The sequence below is a fragment of the Schistocerca piceifrons genome, chromosome 8 (assembly GCF_021461385.2).
Source record: "Schistocerca piceifrons isolate TAMUIC-IGC-003096 chromosome 8, iqSchPice1.1, whole genome shotgun sequence".
In the NCBI taxonomy this organism is placed as follows: domain Eukaryota; kingdom Metazoa; phylum Arthropoda; class Insecta; order Orthoptera; family Acrididae; genus Schistocerca; species Schistocerca piceifrons.
This window is the reverse complement of record NC_060145.1, coordinates 24663263-24684547: the sequence shown is the minus strand read 5'-3', so window position 1 is coordinate 24684547 and position 21285 is coordinate 24663263. Positions and strand designations below refer to the sequence as shown.

Here is a 21285-nt window from a genome sequence, read left to right as displayed (position 1 = left end):
GACTCAAAGCTTCAGAAAACCACTGTGAGAGCGCGCGCAGCGAAACGTACCTTTTCAAATCAGAATATACATACTCTGGAACAATGTTCTGCGCGCAATTCGTATAGATTTCTCTTTCTTTCTTTTTCATACAAGTGGGGCCACATCACAGTGACACTACCTCAGAAGCCGCCCCTGTTTGTATCACTGTGTGTTTACCATGCAATGTGACCAGCAAGGATCTGTGAAGGCTATTTGGCATGGTTTACATTTACGCTTGCACAGATGTAAGTATTGCTTTGTGTACTAGCATGATGTGGTGGGAAAGATATGTCTTTTTAGGGGAGTTCACAGCTTATTTAAATGCGTTTATTTTGAACCAGGTGTAGGTGGTACCGAGTGATAACAGCTCTCTGTTGTCAGGATGGTGTTGTGGAACCTGTAGGGTATCTTTCAGTGCTAATAAAACACGGTTAGCGAGTTAATATTTATTCATTCAGATATACAGTTTTGTGTCTTCTTGTCAGCCTCATCTGATGCCTCGTGTCAATGACGCAGATGAATTCTGTTGACTCCTGTTGTAGGCTCAGGTGCTAAGCCTCCCGCTCCAACAATCTGGCCGAAGTCTTGTGGTCTGAAATCCGCTGTCTGCAGGTGAAGCCATAGCAAGAGATTATGTCCTCACACTGTCGTTACTGTCCTCACTCCCGCTCCAGAAAATGATGATGATTCACGGTAAATGATTGGTATGTATCACACTGTCGAAAACCGTGTAGTTGGCTGATCCAGACCCCAACAGACAGGTAGGCCAAGACACCCAGAAGTGCCTTTAGCAAGGATCAGGAAACAGGCACTAGACAGCCATCTTATCCAGCAGTGATGACGAAATTAGTGCGGCAAGCACTGCAAGATGTACTGGCGTTGGAAGACCCTTACTTGCATGCTATCATCTTGGAAACAGCAAGCATTGTGTTCATGAGAGGTGCTGGAACATCTAATACGTGGGTGTCACTACACCGTAATAATCATTAAATCTAGGGCTTCGGTACAAAAGCCATCAATCTTGATGACCAATTGAATTCAGAGCTGGAGAACTGCAGTATTTATGAAGACAGGTGGGAGATAATGACATGAGACTCTTGTCTGTTATGACTGAATGTGATCTGCTTCTTTACTAATGGTGAGGAGTCCTTATTCTCTTGTGTTTGTTTGATGATTTGTTACAGGCCATTAACAGCACTGGAACTGTCAACTCTGTGAAGTGTGTTATTGCATCTAAAGTATAGTTTATTGCTCCATGTAACAAGAGCTAATAAATCTCTCGACTCTTCGTCAGTAAAAAAGACACACACACACCATTCATACACACAAGCAAACACACCTCATGCACACATGACTGCCAACTAAAAAACTGAAATAACTGATGTAAAATTATGCTGGCGTGGCATTGGACATCACTTAGCTTATACAAACTTTGCATGGTTAAGTTTCCTGACACCAAGTTCGTGCTCTAACACAACACATCTGAACTGATAAACAGGTCACGATTCGTACCATATCTCCTGCCGCTGCCAAGTTCTACTCAGCTTGGCGGCTGATGGGAGTAATGAGGATTGTTTGTTCGAATAAAGGTATCATGACCAATCACAGTCATTTCCAAACTGTCTGCTGCGCATGAGCAGCTTTGTGGATGTTCTGATCATCATGACATCTTTGTCGAACCTTATTTAGCATGTTTTGTCGTTTGGCCACTTGTAGCATTAGCTGACACCTTTGCCCAGTTTTTGATTTAAACTCGGTGCTCGTAATGTTTTTTTTTTTTTTGTACTTAGGAAGACATGTTTCAAGATTTTATTCTTCTTGTCAAGCGCAATATTTATGTAAGTATTTTATGTGACATTTCACAAACTAACAATTTGAGTGAGATATTGTGTGTGAGTGGTTTTCTGTGTAATTGGGGGACACAGTACCAGATAACTTCAAAAAGACAACTACATTGCAAGAGACACAGAACAACACATATGCCAGTACTGCACAGAATACTTAAGTAAATATTTTCACTAGGCAGTGAGAATGAATTCTCGAAATAGGTCTTGCTAAGCATGAAAAAATAAGTAACTGTTGCAGTGTTTCATTATTCAAATAATGAATGAGAGCTACATGCTTTCCAAAAACATTGATTATGATGTATGGAATTAAGTCAAACATTTCTATTTCCCAGACAGTTACTAGTTCTAGTTATATCAGTGGTTTTTATTGTATAATAAACCTTTACATGTAACTTTTACCACTTAAAATGTTTTTTCCTCATTTTACATTTTCCAACATTTATTGGTCAAATAATAGGGAAGTGCAGTGTCTGCAAAAGAGATTGGTTGCAAAATATTTGTGTGACCCACCTTAAAATATTGCTCAGGTGAGTGGAACCTATTCTAAGCAAGACTAACAGGTGATATGGAATGTATACAAAGTATGGCAGCACAAAGTTTATTTGACCAATAGGAGATCTTCATGTTGATACTGAAAGAACTTAACTGGCAAACACTTGAAGGCAGATGCAAGCTATCTGTGAGAGCTTACTAAGTAAGTTTCAAGAACCAATTTTAAGTGATGAATCTACGAATATACTACAATTCTCTATGTATCACTCCTGTAGAGAACACAAAGACCATCCTAATTACAGTGTGCACAGATGCATTTAAGCAATCATTCTTCCCACATTCCATACATGAATGGAATGGGAAAAAGACCTAATAACTTGTACGATGGGAAGTACCCTCTACCATACAATTCACAGTGGTTTTCAGAGTATTGCTGTAGGTAAGTGTACCTTTCGTGAAATACTCTCATTGGGAACAGATTTGCCAGTCTACTTCTTCAGATATGATTTCATAATGTTGTTGTCTAGTTTGGGAAAGGGGAATACTAAGTGCCAATATTGCTGCAATGGTGTCGCCATAAAAAAATTTATTTCTACTTTTTTAACTTACAGATACCAATGCCTCAGTAATACACAATTGTCGTTGTACTGTTACCATGTTGTAGTTCCTTATTCTTGGCATGGCTGGCACTTTATATATTTTTGTTGGTGCTTTTTATCAACTGGATTGAGACGTTAGAAATGCTCCACCTTACAGTAGATTTGTCGTCCTGAATACTATCACTGATACAGTCCTCTAGTGCTCATAATCTATTTTGGCATCTTGGATGCAGACAAAAAAAAATAAATAAATAAGCAGAAGGACACCATAAGTCATACAAACTGAACTCAATACTGTTTGAGATGTACTGAACCTCATGGAGTGGGCACGAGACTGCAACCACATGTTTAATCAGCATAGCAACCATTGCCATACTGAAGTATTTCAGTAATCTAACTTGCATGTCTGCCCTACTTTTTGAAAATCAAAATACTGGACAAACTTTTGAATGCATGTCTTCTGTGAGAAACTCTTTCAGGCCAAAATTCAAATATTGAGACTTGGTCTCAAAAATAGGGTAAACAAAATACATTATGAAAGGATTACAGGCGGAGAAGAAGAAAAATATGCTAGAAAATGTGTTTATGCCGCAAAGAGGTTCAACTGAATCACAGTTGGGAGCATTTATTTCGTGTTTTCTTTGCAGTATAAGTCATATAAAACCATTTGTATAGCAAAAAATGTAAAAACATGTAAAAGCCCTGGATCATTGCACAGTATCGATCAGTTGATCCATCAGGTCTATTTTTAATATGAAGTGCCCATCGATTATTGATAACACCTCTTTTTTTGTACAGGTATTTTCTTCAGAGGACTTCATTTCTTAGCTTTTATCGCATTAAACCGTTTATTGGAATTACTACTTTCCGTAGCTTTGTTGAAGTTTGGTGGTTCAAGCTTCGTTTTTGTCAGGCAAACTAATGTGTTTGCTTCTTGAGACTCCTGAAGGTGTTATCCCAATTATAGTTACTAAATTTCACTTGGGGACGTATTTTATGAACTGGTCGACGATTTGGCAACTTATTCCAATATTCTTGGTCACTAGTCACAAGCTGATCAACAGTAGATCCACTTTGTTCTCCAGTTTCTTCAGGTATGGAATAAAATTCCAATTATATCAAATTTCCAGTTGCACATAGCTTTTCTGGTTGAAAATCAACATTGCACAATTTTGTCACCCAATGTTTCGATGGAATCCACATTTTGTAACGATTGTTGTCAGTCACGTAGCCAATGAAATGGGCAGGCATAGCTTTGTCATCAAACTTTGAATGAAATTCTTTTGCAAATAAACATAGCATTTGGATCCAAAAATTTGTAGATAGCTGAAACACTTGAACATTTTGCCAGACCACAATTCGAAAGGTGTATTACCTTCAGCATGTGACTTCCCAGTACAATTGAGTAGAAGAGCAACTGTGTCACTTGCACGAGTCCAAAATGATCTAGGTAATGTGCTAGATGTTAACATTGAGTGAGCTAATTCAGCTATATTTTTATTTGCTTGTTCAGCAGCATCATTTTGCTCACACCCAAACCTCCAGATGTCAGCCAATCAGATTAGTACCAAGCATTGTGTGTTGATAAAGTATCTACCAAAACACCGATTTAGTTCATGCTGTGTGCTGTTGTCAGGCAGAAGGTGGGCAAACAGTAATTAAAAGTAACACCAGAACTATGGAGTATAGGCAAAACGTATAAAGATCTCTGGCAGGTGAGTTGGTAGGGTGTCAGATTGTCATTCTAAAGATCCTGAGTTGAAAACTCGCTGATTGTAGTGTTTTTTTCCCAGTCTGTTTTTGCTTCGTTGGTTGAAAGTAACAAACCTAAGAGTACACTTATATAGGTAGGTGTGGTGTTATCTATACAAATGTGTGCTATAGGTTTGCTACTTTCAACTAACAAAGTGAAAGCAGACTGCCAAAAGAACATTGCTATAAACTCAGAAACGTCCTTTTACATGGCAGAAAAATGTTCTCCCATATAACAATTTCACACGTAATCTGTTACTTTTTAATTATCATTTATGCATCTTCTAGTGGACAACAGTACACAGCACAAACTAAGCTGTTGTTTTGGTTGATACTCGATTGATGCACAACATTTGGTACTGATCTGAGTGTCTTGACATCTGGACACGTAAAATAAAACTTAAAACCATGCTCTTGTAGCACTGCAGCTACCATGTTACAATTACTCTCTCCTCCACCATCAGACCAAAGTACTTATACCTTATGACCAACAGCATCACACTCCTTCAAAAATGTTTTCAAATTGTCAGCTGCTTTAGATTTATTTTGCATGAAATATATCCAAATGAAGCAATCATCTCTCAAAATAAGATAGTAACGAAAACCATTTATAGAGTTAGCAGACATTGGTCTATTAACGTCTGCATTGATCAGCTCACTGAAAGTTTGTGGACAATCTCTGGTGTGGCGAAGTGGTTTGCGGTGGGATTCCCAAGAACACATCCATCACAAAATGATGTAGTATCAGAACACTTAAATGATATACCAGACTAAGAGAGCAAATTTTGTACATGACGTTTATCTTGATGACAGTCTCTCATGCCAGCATTGCAGTTGTTCTTCTGAAGTTCATAAATTAATCATTACTTGTGAATCTGGAGGACAGACTCACATGTTTGTAATAAAGGCTGGACACATAACTCTTCCTGTTATGACTGTTTCACTATGTTGTTATCGTAATTCACATTATATCCACGTTGTGCAGCTTGATGCACAGAGAAAAGTTGGTGTCTGATATTGGGTACATACCAGTCACTTTCAAGCAAAGCAGTTGTCCCTCATTTGTTGAGGAATGTTTGAGTATGAATACTGCTAGCCCTATGTGCAAAAATAATTTCTTTGCCAGCTGTCTGTTACACATTGCGGAATCTGAAACTTTTCAAATGTATTGAAATGGTGTTCATTTGGTGAAATGTTCGAAATCCAAGCATCTGCACTATCACAATTAACATGAAGCAACAAGCTAGTACCTGTTTGGTTTGCTGCTCATTTTAAACAGGAAATCAAATTGTTATTGTTGTTAGCTGTCGTTTTTACTTCTGTGGCCATGTGCTTTCGACAGTTCGCGACAATATGTTCAGCTTTCTTGCAATACAGACATGTACAACTTTCTTTCTTTCTTTGAATGTCATAACTCAACTGAAGCATCATGCCTGCCATTCCACAAATCTTTCAGTCTCACGAATATCCTAGTAAATAAAAAAATAGTCTAGTGAATGAATACTATAATTATCACAATCTGAAACGTTCAAACCTGGTCCCATAATTTGTTGTGGTCAACTTAGGCTATAATTCATACAGTAAAAACACGAAAACAAAAGGAAACTCTTAGGAGCAAAGAATGCCACACAACACAAAACTAAGCACTGCCGTAGGAAAGGACAGGAGCCGCCACTGCAAAAAAAGAAAAAAAAATTCTTTCAAGAAAATTATTTAAAAGTATATTTCATAGATTTTTTAACAGGGTCAGGCCTGAAACTTTTTTGTGGCTACTTAAGTCACCATTTGCCTTCCAAACAAACTATCATATGGCCACCCTTGCATCTAGATGTATACCATACTTTTTGTGTGTGTTTCTTGTTTAGGCAGGAAAGTAATGAGGGCATAGTCATTAACATTTTCAATTTCTTTCATTGTGTTATATAATTTTTGAGTGCTGTAGCAAATATTTCCTTTGTATTTTACAGGCAGCAAGAACTTTTTCAAGTACTGAAGGCATACTCAATCATGAACAAAACTGTTGGCTACTGCCAGGCACAGGCTCCGATTGCAGCTTTCCTGCTAATGCACATGCCAGCTGAACAAGCATTTTGGTGCCTAGTCTCCATTTGCGACAAGTACCTTGTGGGCTACTACAGTCAAGGAATGGTATGTATAGTGCTACTGAGACTTCTGGCATAGAAAAGAGTTAACAAAAACTAAAAGCATGTTGGAAATAAAGATTGGGGGACTTAGATTCACACACTGTGAATAGGTTAGCAGATTATAGTAATGCGCCTATGAAACCACCTGGAGAAAATTATTGTTTCATTAGATTTTTGAAAAAAGGGAGAGGGTTATTTTGGAGTCAGTCCCAAAGAAGAACATGAGAGGCACTGATAAGAGATGGAAAAGCAAGGTGTTGAAGATAATGAAGTAAGTTTGGAAAGATCTTCTGTTAATCAGTAATTGAAGTGAAAAAGGATAATCTGTATCGTCACAAAACAAGCTCTTGTGTTACGCAACATCGACAATTAAATATGAAAAAGCACATGTATTTACTGTAAAAATAACAACTTTATAAGTTGTGGATGTGTCTCAGTAGAACTTTTGACCATGCCTGTCAATTAAAATTACTTTCATTGATTTGTAGAAAGTTTCATTTACATTTATACTCCGCAAACCACCCAACAGTGTGTTTCACAATGGAAAAGTGGACTGTAGGTAAAGAGGGAGAAATTTTGAAGAATATGTTGACATAGAATCTTTGTAGAATGGAAATTGGAAGAACCAGATAGGAAATGACTTTGATAGTCCTGTAAACACAGCATGGCAGATAATCCATAACGTTGACCAACTACAGAGTTTAGTGTTACATTCATTTCTTTAGGCAATAGCGTGGGATTTGCCAGCGGGGAGGGGGAGTGTGGAATGGAAAATAAAGTGGATTAGAATAAATTTAGTACTAGCTAAGATCACAATTTTCCTCTAGCACACCAGTGATTTGGGTTTTGTGAAAGGAAATTCTGCATTAATGTCAAATCATAATAAAAATTTCCATGCTAGTGTCAAAGATATTATCTTTACATAATTCAAATTTCACTTGAAGCTGTACACTATAGAAATGAGTAGATGTGCCTTTTAGGTGATTTTGTGTCCAAGAGATGCTATAGCTACAACTATTAAATGTTTTCATAGTGGAAAAACCTTTGTGGATCATTAATCTCATTTATGGTTAAATTTTCACTGCTAAATTTTGGCAGTACCTTTTCTATCTGTACCATGACACAATTTTTAGTTTTGTAGTAGGCAGGTCCTTCAGTCCACTTATACTGTGTTGTATTGTGATCACTTTATTTGTTCTGCTTATGCTTTTGGAACTATAAGGACCATCCACAAAAGAGACGTAAAGGTAGTAAGGTTGTGGAACAGAGCAAGTTTTGTGATGCCATGAGATAGATTTTCACATTACAAATCATTCACGAATGTGAACAGTGCTTGAAGTCTTGTTGGATTTTAGCAATGTGCTTTAAAACAGAAATCAGTACAGTGTGAAATGCCTTTCAGCTTTATGGGCTGAACTGAGCAGATACTATATTGTGATCCAACTGACATGCAGTATTTGGTGCTTTTTAGAATTTGTAAACAATGAAAATGTAGTGTTTCAAGGCACTGGACATTATAGAGACATCAAAACCACATTGTGTTAGATTCAGTTTGTTATGAGGGTGACAGATGGTATAGGATGTAAAGATAAACATCTCCAAATGCTTTACTCAACCAATGGTCATGTGTATCTCCACTGCTCACAGAACAGTGAAAGCTTGGTTTTTTGTAAGCTTGGAAGACATGGACATGAAACTTTGATGGCACCTCTGTTATGTACATGTATAGTACATGATGTCTCAGATTTACTGACCATGATTGATTAATGTTGTGCTTCTGAGTGTTCTGTCAAATAGTAGTTTCCATTGTATGCACTAACTGACAGGGCTTGTTTCACGATCGAGAAGGTTGACATGATAAAATGTATCAAATGAACAATTTTGTATGACTGACGTAACACTGCCTTTGAAAATGGTGTAAAGTCAAAGTTGTTGGAAAAATAAGTGTGCTCAACACATAAGAAAAGTTATCAAAAGTACATCCACATGGCTGCATCGTCTCTCAGCATTTTCATGCATATTGCAGTTGTTGTAAAGATACTGTGCATAAAAAGGAAACAACTCATCAGAACACATTAATGTGTAGCATGTTTGGTAGAGAGTTGTTTTCTTGATTTGGGGATCTAAGTTTGATTCCCAGTCACACACAAAATTTTGAACTCCTCGTGATTGTTTTAAGTTCTCTGTGTGTTCAAATAAATTATCTGTAGTAGTTTATCTAGAAGGAAATTGAAAATGTTTGTAGTTCTGTTTTCCAATTTGTTAAGTACCTTTGAACCCATAGACACCTCAACAATATTCTTAGTTTTTCTTCATGCATTTTTGAAAGTCACTAATGAAGTTAAATCATCCATTTCTATGTGTACAGTTTTTGGAAGTAAAATGTGTGTGTATGGTGTACAGTGCACCACTGGAGCATGTTATGGCTGCAGATCACAGGGGTGGACATGTCACTTGTGACCATTTCTGAGCACTCACCATCCATGTTGGGAATTGTGTCCATGTTTCTGTTTCATTCTGTGTGAGGACAGCTTTAAAATTTAAGGTGATTTTCTCATGTTCATGTGTTAATAAAAGAATGTATTAATGTGGTTTCTGGTATTTTCATAGCGGAATTTTTTTTTTATTTATATTTTTTTTTTATTTATATTTTTTTTTTTTTTTTTTTTTTTTTTTTTTTTTTTTTTTTTTTTTTTGAGACCTTCCAGATTTATGATTTTGTATTAATGCACACTTTTAGAGATTGATCTAGTTGTTAAACGATGAGCACATAGATTAATTTTATTTTCGTAATTCTTTGACGTGGCACTTCCATATCTTTACATCTTATTCTTGCCGTAACTTGGTTTAATAATGAAGTATGCTTACAAGCGCTTTGAATAACATGTTGATACTTTCTTGAAATGTCTGTTTAGTGACATGAAGCATGATTAGTGACATGAAGGAGATACATTTTTTATGTAGTCCAACAAACAGGTCTATAAAGTTATGAACTGGCAATATTGAGAAGGTAGACTACAACTTACCGCCTAGGTAAAGTGATTTGTGGTGGGTAAGAATGTAAAAATTTGTGATAACTGCATCTGTAGGCCTGTAAATTTTATTATTCCTTGCAAACAACAAATATGTATATACACTTCTTGGATGAGGAGTTGAGGAAACCAGGAGAGTTTGAAGAGAGAAGTACTGCTGTCCAGGGAATAAGTATACAGTGGAAGTAACAACAGAGGGAAAGAAACCTAAAAACAAACCAAAGTTGAATAAGTTATGTGAAATTAAATAAATAATGAAGCAAGAGCAGAGCATTTGCAAAGTCAGAAACCAAGCAGAGGGAACATTTTAGGACATGGATAGATGAGTCTAGGGCAGTATAGTGGACAGGAGGTATAGTTGGGACGGTGGAATTTGCTTAGATGATTGTTGGAACCAAGGGATACACAGGATGAGAGTTCGGAAGAGCTAATATATGGGGAGTGCCCAGGTGCTATTAGCCATAAAGTAAGAGTTGAGAGTGGCTCTCTGGTGTGGTCTGATACATCCAGGCAACATTTTTTGACTGGCAATTAATTGGAATGGACAACAGGATCATTGTGCATGGTGATTTCAATAGGTCCTTTTCATTTGCTAGAGTAATAAATAATTGTTATGAGACAAATTTAAGAAGTAGTGGGTAGATGGCATGGGCTGGACTTGTAAGTTGTTCAAATGTACATGATCAATGGACCATTGGGTTGGAAGCAAAAAGGGTATAAGCATGAACCAGTAATATTGTACGGTATGGTGGAGGAGAGGCAGATTAACAATTTTAAGGATGCAAGAAATATATTAGGCAGAATATTCTTATCCTTTCAGAGTGTGACAAAATGTATACGAAGACCAAGGACACAGATGAATAGCGCGACTGCAGGGACTTATCCTTTGCACGCTTCGCATGAGACCCACATTCTCAACTGTCCACAATCTACATATGTAATGTTCCTAATAGACCTTTGCCCATCTACTCATTATTCGCGCACACTAAGGTGACGATTTCCGTAAGAGTTCGAGCAACCTGTGCACATTCTCGCAGACGAAGGTCAATGGCCAGAAAGCGCACAGGTTGCCCAAACTCTTACGAGAATCGTCATCTTAGTGTGCACGAGTAATGGGTAGATGGGCAAACACCTATTAGGAACATTACATATGTAGATTGTGGACAGTTGGGAATGTGGGTCTCACGGGAAGTGTACAAGTGATAAGTCCCTGCAGTCGCGCTGTTCATCTGTGTCCTCGGTGGCTCAGATGGGTAGTGTGGTTTGTGGGATTAAAGGGACCAGACTGCTACGGTCATCGGTCCAGATGGGTAGTGTGTCTGCCATGTAAGCAGGAGATCCTGCGTTCGAGTCCTGGTCAGGGCACACATTTTCAGCTCTCCCCATCGAGGTATATCAACAACACCTGTCGGCAGCTGAGGGTTTCAGTTAATTATCATGTGACCAAATGTAATTCAATTTCTGCAGGATGGTACATTTAAGTTGTTGAAGTCAAAGGTGGTATTACATTTTGGCTCTTACCGTCTGAGGCAGTGCAGTGTTTTAGACTCCGAACTCGTATTCAGGAGCAGCAGGGTTCAAATCCCAATCCAATATTTTCAGTGAATACCCTAAATTTATAATTTTAAAAAGAACACAGCTTGTTTTTTTCCAATTCTCTTGAAATTCATCTTTTGCTTTATATGTGATAACCATGTTGTCGACAGGACAGTAGACCTTAATTTTTCGTCCTTTAATTTTGACTACTGCAGTAAATGTGAGAATTAGTAGATATAACAAGTTTGTTGGAGATAGAGAGGATCCATTCTGTGTGTATAACCTTTTCAAACTCATTATAGTGGGATAGTGACTTTGTGTACAGTGTATGAAAGTATCCAGACAATAAGGAAGAAATTTTCATTGATGGGGAGTTTGCAATTGTTGAGGTGGAGAGACTGCCAAAAATATGTCGGGACCACGTCAGAACTTGAGAATTTTGGGTCAGTGGCTATATCTATTTTGATACCATCCTTTGGTTTTCATTTTTAATGTTACACTAGAAAGCATCAGGAAATATGCTTATCAGAATAGAACTACACATGACATTGTTCAACAAAGTCTTGTGTTTTATTACATAGACCACTTATTGTGAGAAAAACCATTTGGTAGCAGTGGTGGAGTCAGAAAGCTTAATACTGACTACTGTAGGATTACAATATGTATTACAGGATTATAGTATATACATTACAGGTATTAAAGCAAAGAATTAAAAGCTGTATGATTATGAATGATAACCCGTTGCTTTTTCCAGGAAACATTGCAGCTAGATGGTGACATTTTGTTTGGACTACTTAAAAAAGTTTCTCCAAGTGTTTATAAACACATAGTAAGTATGGTATAGCAGTTTTTAGTCATAGCAATGGTGTAGTCTGATAATACATGTTATTTACTTATTTTCAATTTTTTTTACAGAAAAAGCAAAAAATTGAACCTATTTTATACATGACTGAATGGTTTCTTTGTGTGTTTACAAGAACACTTCCATGGGACACAATCCTTAGGGTGTGGGATATGTTCTTGTGTGAAGGTAAGCAAACAAAATGCTGCACCACTTAGAAAATAATTATTAATTTGTTTCCATAATGTCACCTTAAAACATGCTATATGCCTTTATTTAGTTCATTATAGCATCCCTAATTTTAACTTACACTTTGCTTGAAAATAATAGGATAGGCTACAGAAATTTCGAGCAATATTTGTTATAGATCTCTATGGAATAACAGTAGTGATATACAAAGTTCCTTGTCTTCCAGCAGGCACCTCCCCTACTAGCAGGTAGGGAATTCTCGCCCAATATGGTGGGTACCAGGGAAATAGAATACAGAGGGTGGACCAAAAGAAGCAACTGCTGTTTTCTATTATTATGTCGGTTTATGCGAGCCTAAAGGAAGAAAGCCTTGAGAGTAAATTAAATGGTCCTCCAGGTTTGGGATTGTGTAGCAGGCCAGCTTCTCGGCACCTAAAAAAATGAAATGCTTAAAAACCCAATAAAATGCGTTGGAAAAGCTGGAACTTTGGATGACAGTCTAATGATGGAAAAATGAGATTTGGATGCTGGCATATGTGAGGTATTTTTGTTAAACTGAATGAGTTAACCACAGAACGTAGTACACTCAAAATTGATGTTACTATATTTTCTTAAACAAAGTTGAAAGATAAAGGAGAGAAAGAGCTTGGTAAATACACTCCTGGAAATGGAAAAAAGAACACATTGACACCGGTGTGTCAGACCCACCATACTTGCTCCGGACACTGCGAGAGGGCTGTACAAGCAATGATCACACGCACGGCACAGCGGACACACCAGGAACCGCGGTGTTGGCCGTCGAATGGCGCTAGCTGCGCAGCATTTGTGCACCGCCGCCGTCAGTGTCAGCCAGTTTGCCGTGGCATACGGAGCTCCATCGCAGTCTTTAACACTGGTAGCATGCCGCGACAGCGTGGATGTGAACCGTATGTGCAGTTGACGGACTTTGAGCGAGGGCGTATAGTGGGCACGCGGGAGGCCGGGTGGACGTACCGCCGAATTGCTCAACACGTGGGGCGTGAGGTCTTCACAGTACATCGATGTTGTCGCCAGTGGTTGGCGGAAGGTGTACGTGCCCGTCGACCTGGGACCGGACCGCAGCGACGCACGGATGCACGCCAAGACCGTAGGATCCTACGCAGTGCCGTAGAGGACCGCACCGCCACTTCCCAGCAAATTAGGGACACTGTTGCTCCTGGGGTATCGGCGAGGACCATTCGCAACCGTCTCCATGAAGCTGGGCTACGGTCCCGCACACCGTTAGGCCGTCTTCCGCTCACGCCCCAACATCGTGCAGCCCGCCTCCAGTGGTGTCGCGACAGGCGTGAATGGAGGGACGAATGGAGACGTGTCGTCTTCAGCGATGAGAGTCGCTTCTGCCTTGGTGCCAATGATGGTCGTATGCGTGTTTGGCGCCGTGCAAGTGAGCGCCACAATCAGGACTGCATACGACCGAGGCACACAGGGCCAACACCCGGCATCATGGTGTGGGGAGCGATCTCCTACACTGGCCGTACACCACTGGTGATCGTCGAGGGGACACTGAATAGTGCACGGTACATCCAAACCGTCATCGAACCCATCGTTCTACCATTCCTAGACCGGCAAGGGAACTTGCTGTTCCAACAGGACAATGCACGTCCGCATGTATCCCGTGCCACCCAACGTGCTCTAGAAGGTGTAAGTCAACTACCCTGGCCAGCAAGATCTCCGGATCTGTCCCCCATTGAGCATGTTTGGGACTGGATGAAGCGTCGTCTCACGCAGTCTGCACGTCCAGCACGAACGCTGGTCCAACTGAGGCGCCAGGTGGAAATGGCATGGCAAGCCGTTCCACAGGACTACATCCAGCATCTCTACGATCGTCTCCATGGGAGAATAGCAGCCTGCATTGCTGCGAAAGGTGGATATACACTGTACTAGTGCCGACATTGTGCATACTCTGTTGCCTGTGTCTATGTGCCTGTGGTTCTGTCAGTGTGATCATGTGATGTATCTGACCCCAGGAATGAGTCAATAAAGTTTCCCCTTCCTGGGACAATGAATTCACGGTGTTCTTATTTCAATTTCCAGGAGTGTATATATACATTCGGAATGGTATAACCAAAGCAGGAGTTTCTATTATGATAGAGAAAATTATAGAAGAAAAGAATCGGAAATCGGTAATTTATTAGCAATGTGTTGATATAGTTCAAATGACACTATTTGCTGGGAAAGTTGGGATTATTGCAGTATGTGCACCCAAGAGTGATATAAATGACCAGAAGAATGGGACAACTCTCAGAGAGACACAGAGAAACTAAAAATCCCAGGAAGCAAAGAGCTGATTATTATGGAGAATGCAAGAGTAAGAATGAGGAATCGTGTAGGATAGTGGGAAAATGCGAATAACAGTATATAATGACAATAGAGAACGACTGATCAAAAAATTTTCTACACAGTTTTTTTTAATACAAGTATTCGGTAGCAGAATACCGGACAGTGTGAATCTATAATGGATTATATATCCATTTGAGGAAGAAGTACTTGTGAGGTAGCTGAAATGAGACTTTATGGAGAATACTAGTGAAGATGAATCTTCCTCAGTAACTGTTTACTGAGAGAGAAGTGTTTCTGGCTTTGGAAAACAGCAACAAGATTTGTACCTTTCTTAAAAGTCCTTAAAAGCTCTTAATTTTTGTACTAAGTAGAAGTGCTTATTTTGTCTTTTTTTTTTGTTGCAGTCCTGAAAGGTCATTATTTTCATCTTGGCAATTGTATTCATACTTAAAAAAAGTAACTTGTGAAGTTAAAAAAGCGAAAAAAGGATGGATGCATGTGTCGAAGGCCAAAGCAGTTATGATGGTCACTCAGCTGCATGACGTGTAGGCCGAGAGGGGCGGGCTGCCCCTCCCCCCGCCCGCCACCCCCCACCACAGGCATGTAGAACAGAGTGGGGGTATGATTACATGCGGTACTGGCAACTGACACTGCTTTCTGTATGTGAACTCATTACTGCAGTGCTTGTGCAGGAAAATACTATACATAGGCCGCAGTGGTACTATACATTGGCTGAAATGGCAAGGGGCACGGAAATCTTAACTAAATAGTACACCTGTGACAAGAAAATATATGTGGCAAAGTATCAATCTGCAATTTAGCGGCCATTCCTACATGTCACACACATTTGGTTTCTATTTAAAATTGTGATTAAAATGTCTGGAAAGTGTGCATTTAGCCAACTGTGGCAGCGACAGGACAATTATAAACAATGATATAGGGATGATGGGAGAAGTTCAATTAAAAGCCCATATGAAAAGTAAATGTTATTTCACATCATATACAACTTGATTAGAATGATTTGAATCGTTAATGAGTTGGTAATCCGTTTCATCTGTAACTACTTGCATAATAATGCTATTTAGTATCTGCGAAAGTGAGTGTTAAAATATATGGGAAAGGTGAGGTATAAATGAAGCAAACATTAACAATAAAACAAATGGTAAAAGATTAGTGTGCAATCACGATCACTCGAAACTGTGAAAATTTATCGGAAAGATGAGGTACTTTACAATCAAAAGAATAAAAATAAAAGTAATGAAGGTTGAGGTAAATTATTTGTGCACTGCACTTACCGTATTTACTCGAATCTAAGCCGCACTTTTTTTCCGGTTTTTGTAATCCAAAAAACCGCCTGCGGCTTAGAATCGAGTGCAAAGTAAGCGGAAGTTCTGAAAAATGTTGGTAGGTGCTGCCACAACAAAGTTCTGCCGTCGAATATATGTAGCACTACACAGGCATGCTTTGCAGGCACAAAGATAAATACTGGCTCCAAAACCTCTGCATCAGTAAATAAATTTAAAAAAAAAAGGGTGGAATACGAGCTTTTTTTCTCCGCCCCGAGTTTCGATCGTTGCATTTTCATACATTATCCAACGAAGTAAATACAAATTCCATATTGTTCATCTTCGAATGTAGCACCATTTCAATGTACTACGAAAATCCGACTGGCAAGACTGTTTGGGATGTTTGTCAATATGGCCCACTCTACGTTCTGAATTTTTTCCTACCTGTGAGAAGAGATGGTTGCTAATAGGAACTTTTATGTATTGTGAATCACATGCAGTATTCTCTTCACCATAAGAATAATACAAATATAAACATTTTGCCAGGTATTGTTTCGTGTTTGCTGCTATCTTATTTAAATCCTGTCTGCCTAATAAACTACGAAACTACAGTGAGACAACAGCAAACACAGAAGAATATACATATCATGTCATGTTTATATTCGTATTATTCTTATGCCTAATAGTGGTACAATCCAAAATGAAGCACGGCAATTGACTAGATTTTTAAATCTAATATACTCTAATTTCTGTGCAGAATGTTACGTACTACAGAGGCATCTGCAAAGATTTTCAAACGGAGAAAAATTTTCACTAAACTCTCGTTCAGAACATCTTCTATCATACGCAGTCTATTATTTGGTTCTTGTTGATCATTATCAAAGAAAGCAGCAGTGTAAGTAACAACAAATAGCAGTCTGTTGCCATTGTTTCGCTAATGAGACGATTCCTCTCTTTTGTTTTTTTTTATTTTAAGCAGCGGTAGCGTGCACAAAAGCAAGCCATGCCACGAGCGGCGACAGGTCGTAAACACGCATTGTCAGAATGCGACAAACAATGCATTACACAGTACAGTAATGCATTTTCAGCTGAGAGTGACATAAACACCTATAACAAAGAGAACGGCACTTATCAGATCAAAGAAAAATAAGCAATCAATTCAAACCAGGCGAAGCACGTGAAAAAGGAAGGGTACCCGTATAAATACGGACGGAGCGCCTGAAGCATAGCAATGGCTACCTGGTAAAGCTTAACTGCTAAGCTTACGACTCGAACCAAACTACTGTAGCTGTATCGTCATTCATTCGACCTAAATTGTGACTCATATTACAATGGATCAACTTTGTTTCGATTTGGAGGTGCGGCCTAAAACTGTGTATGTGCGGATGGGTATGAGTGTGTGTGCGAGTGTATACCTGTCCTGTTTCCCCCCTAAGGTAAGTCTTTCTGCTGTTTGTTTGTGTGTCTATCGACGTGCCAGTGCTTTCGTTTGCTTTTTATATATATATATATATATATATATATATATATATATATATATATATATATATGGGGGGGGGGGGGGGATGACCTCACAAAATTAGTAAACCATTGTCTCCTCAGTTTTCATATACTGAAGAAAGAGGATATGAAGTAAATGGATTCCTCAGATAAGCTTGGCACTTATGAAGTGAAACCATCTTTCACTCTGTGAATTAAGTAAAATAGGTTTAGGCTCTATTGGAGACAATATTTTGTTTAGCATTGTTAAGGAGGAAAACATTACCAGGGAAGATGTCCTAACCTTAAAATGCAAAGCACAGTCATTTATTATGAAAATGGTTAAAAGTATTTTTGAAAAATCTCCATTGCATATTATTCCTTTGTACGTAATTAAGTGTGTCTGGATCCAAAAGTTATTCTTGAAAATGAAGATGGTTGCATGATCAACATGAAATTAATGCTGCAAGTCTGGTTGGAAGTGGCCACGTTTTGATGGGAAATTGTGATTCCCTCTTATTGGAGTTTGGAGATTTTGCATAGCAAATTCCATATCAAGAATGTAGAGACTTTGATGTTAAAATTTCAAGGTTACTTCCTGTACAAGAATTATGTATTCAAGAAGTTCAAAAAAAAAAAAAAAAAATGGAAGGTTTGGAAGAAGATTTTAATCTGTTCACATGGTCAGGCAGCAGTAGAGAGTAGATTCTCAATCAACAAGGCTCTAGAAGTAGAAAATTTGGAAGAAAGATCCTATGTTGCTATGCGGCAAGTTAAAGACCACCTTAAATTTCATGGGAGAGTGCAAAATGTACAACTTACTAAGGATATGTTGGCATCTGCATCTCCTGCAAGAAACACAATACATGGCTTATCGTGAGGAACAAAAACGAGTGCAGAAGACCGAGACACTACTGGAAAGAAAGTAAAATTGTAAGAGGAATTGGAAGGTTCACAGCAGAAAAGAATGCACCTCAGTTCTGACATTCCTTCATTGCACAAACCTGCTGATGAACTTTCAGAGGTTGCAGAAAAGGCAAGAATCATTTCGTGCTGCTTACAATAATGCAATAAGGAAAAAGACTTACGAAAAGAAAGAAGAGGTTCAAACATTAGACAGCCAAATTAAGGAAAAAATTGACAAACTTAAAACATGTTATGTTTTACTGTTTATAAGTTTTTCTTATTGACAATTCTCAATTTCGTTAAAATTCACACGTTGGAATTACTTTTAAGCTTTATTGTTGGATGAAAACTGCAGAGAGGGCTATAAAATGTGATGTACTTACTTTAACCACTTCAATAAGAAAAAACATTATCAAAGATCAAGCAAACATGTAATGAAGTAAATTGTTGTAACTTGTTAGAGAATTTGCCTTATATCTATTAAGCTGATACTGCTGAATTTTAATATAGTGATACTATATTGAAGTTATCATCTATTTGTGCATGTTAATTTTATTCTTGACATTGCTACAGCATTGAGTGCAACTATTGTCAGTAAAGAAGAGGTACTTAAAAGTCCTCGATTTTTATTTTGTAAATTCAGTACTAACCCTGTGTAAGTAAAAACTAGTGCTGTAAAAATGAACCACACTGAGAAGAATGAAAGTAAACATTATAATATCGACCATACAAAATGAAAGTATAAGAACATTGCTTGCTACCAGAATGAGAATGATTCATCCAGCATCATTTTGAAGAAAGAACAGAAGAAATGTATGAACAGATAAATACCATTGTTTAAAATAGCAGCAGAGGTATTGGGTGTACAGGAAAACAACCACAAGCAGAATGGTGGTCAGAAGACAGAGAGATAGCAAAACAGAAAAGGAACACACATTTTCAGTGTTTGCATTATAAATTGGAAGAAACTGAATCTATCTATAAGGAAAACAAGAATGAAATTGGAAAAAATAAAGATAGCAAAGAATGAAAGATGGGAAAGAACATGTACCAATGTCAATAATAAGCTGGGATTTGAGAGAGTGAAAGAAGTGTGGCCAGTATTAAAAGGAGCTTGACGACAGATAAAATCCAAAGCAAATCTACAGATTATAACACAAAAATAATGGGAAGAATATTTCAAAAAATTACTAGAGGAGGATAGAGAATAATAGATCTGCCTGGATAGTGGTCTGTTAGCATGCCACTTCCTGGAATCGGGGAGGTGCATCAGCCCTAGATTATATCCTGCACGGCGTGTTAACAATGAGGGCCAGTGTGGCAGCCAACCTGGATCTGATTTTTATGTGGTTTCCTACTCGGATTATGTGAATACCAGGCTGGTATCCATGTCCTGCCCCAGTCAAATGATTCACACACACAAATTCATGTGGGATCACACTGCATGCAGATAGAGAGCTTGCACAAAATCCACCCAAGGGAAGGACGGGGTGTGACAGGAAGGGCATCTGGCGGCCATCCGCTGCCACTAACATTACCAAATCCAGATTAACATGCTGATCCTGTGAAGATACATGGTAAAGCCAGCAGTGAGAAGAAGAAGAAAGAAGGATAGAGAAGACTGTATGGAGGAAGGAATAATAGGGATAAGTGAACACAAAGGCGATGAGTTCCAAATTTCTGAAAGTGAGTGCTTTATGTATTAAGAACAGGAAAGATGGGCAAATCACCTGGACCAGGTGATACCAATCTGGGACTTTGAAAATATAGTGGCAACAAAGTTTAGCATCACAGCTACTCAAACAAACATTAATGGAGACTTAATATCAAAGGAAAGAAGAAAAGTTATACTGCTACAATATTTAAGAAAGGAGATTGCAACATTTGATTGAACTATAAAGAAATTTTTGCTACACACTCATTAGTGAGAATTTTAAGAACAATAATACAGGGGGAGAGGGAGGGAGGAAACTAATTTTAGGACCCAAGAAGAACGATGTGGTTTGATAGGAGATCGTCTATAAACCATATTTTCATATTACGACAGATTTTGGGAAAGTATAGAGAAAAAGTAAGAAGTATTGGACTAGTTTTAGAAAGCATTAAATATGGCAGACATAGAGGCTCCCTTAATTAAAAATACTGTAAGACATGTATTAAGGGAATACAATGATCAGTCAGAACATTATGGCCACCTGCCTAATAGCTAGTATCTCCACCTTTGGCACAGATAACAGAGGTGATGCATCGTGGCATGTAAGCAGTGAGGTCCTGCTGGGTTTAGGTTGCTGGAAGGAGTTGGCATCACATCTCTTCACATAAGTCACCTAATTCTCGTAAATGCCTGGGAGGATTTGAGCTGTAACACCACCATCAATCGCACCCCTGATGTGTTTGATCAGGTTCAGATCTGGTGAGATGGGGGCCAGCACATCAATTGGAACTTGCTGCTGTGTTCCTCGAGCCACTCCATCACACTTCTGACCTTGTGACATGGCGCATCATCTTGTTGAAAAATGCCACTGCAACCAGTCTACAATTGTCCTGGTGCCTTGCATGAGCTCCATTGGACCCTTGTATGCCCATGTGAATGTTCCCCAGAGCACAATGGAGCTGCCACCAGCTTGTCTCTGACCCACAGTGCATGTGTAAAGGAGCTTTTCCCCTGGAAAATGACGTATTCGCACCCTCTCATTGGCATGCTGAAGAAGGTCTCGGGATTGAGCAGCCCATGCAATGCTCTGCCACTACCCCCAGAGCAAGTGCCGATGGTCACGTGCCCATTTCGGTCGTAGTTGCCAATGTCATGGTGTTAACATTGGTACATGCATGACGTGTCAGC

General features: G+C 38.7%; 1 protein-coding gene across 1 annotated transcript in view; it reads left to right on the top strand.

The window, feature by feature from the left end:
• The window catches only part of LOC124711540 (TBC1 domain family member whacked), a 79840-nt gene that overhangs the window by 51504 nt on the left and 7051 nt on the right, over positions 1–21285 (top strand). The window contains exons 5-8 of the mRNA XM_047241674.1: positions 6679–6859; positions 12178–12252; positions 12339–12453; positions 13520–13527. Coding sequence (XP_047097630.1) covers positions 6679–6859; positions 12178–12252; positions 12339–12453; positions 13520–13527 — 379 coding nt within the window. The remainder of the gene's footprint in view (positions 1–6678; positions 6860–12177; positions 12253–12338; positions 12454–13519; positions 13528–21285) is intronic.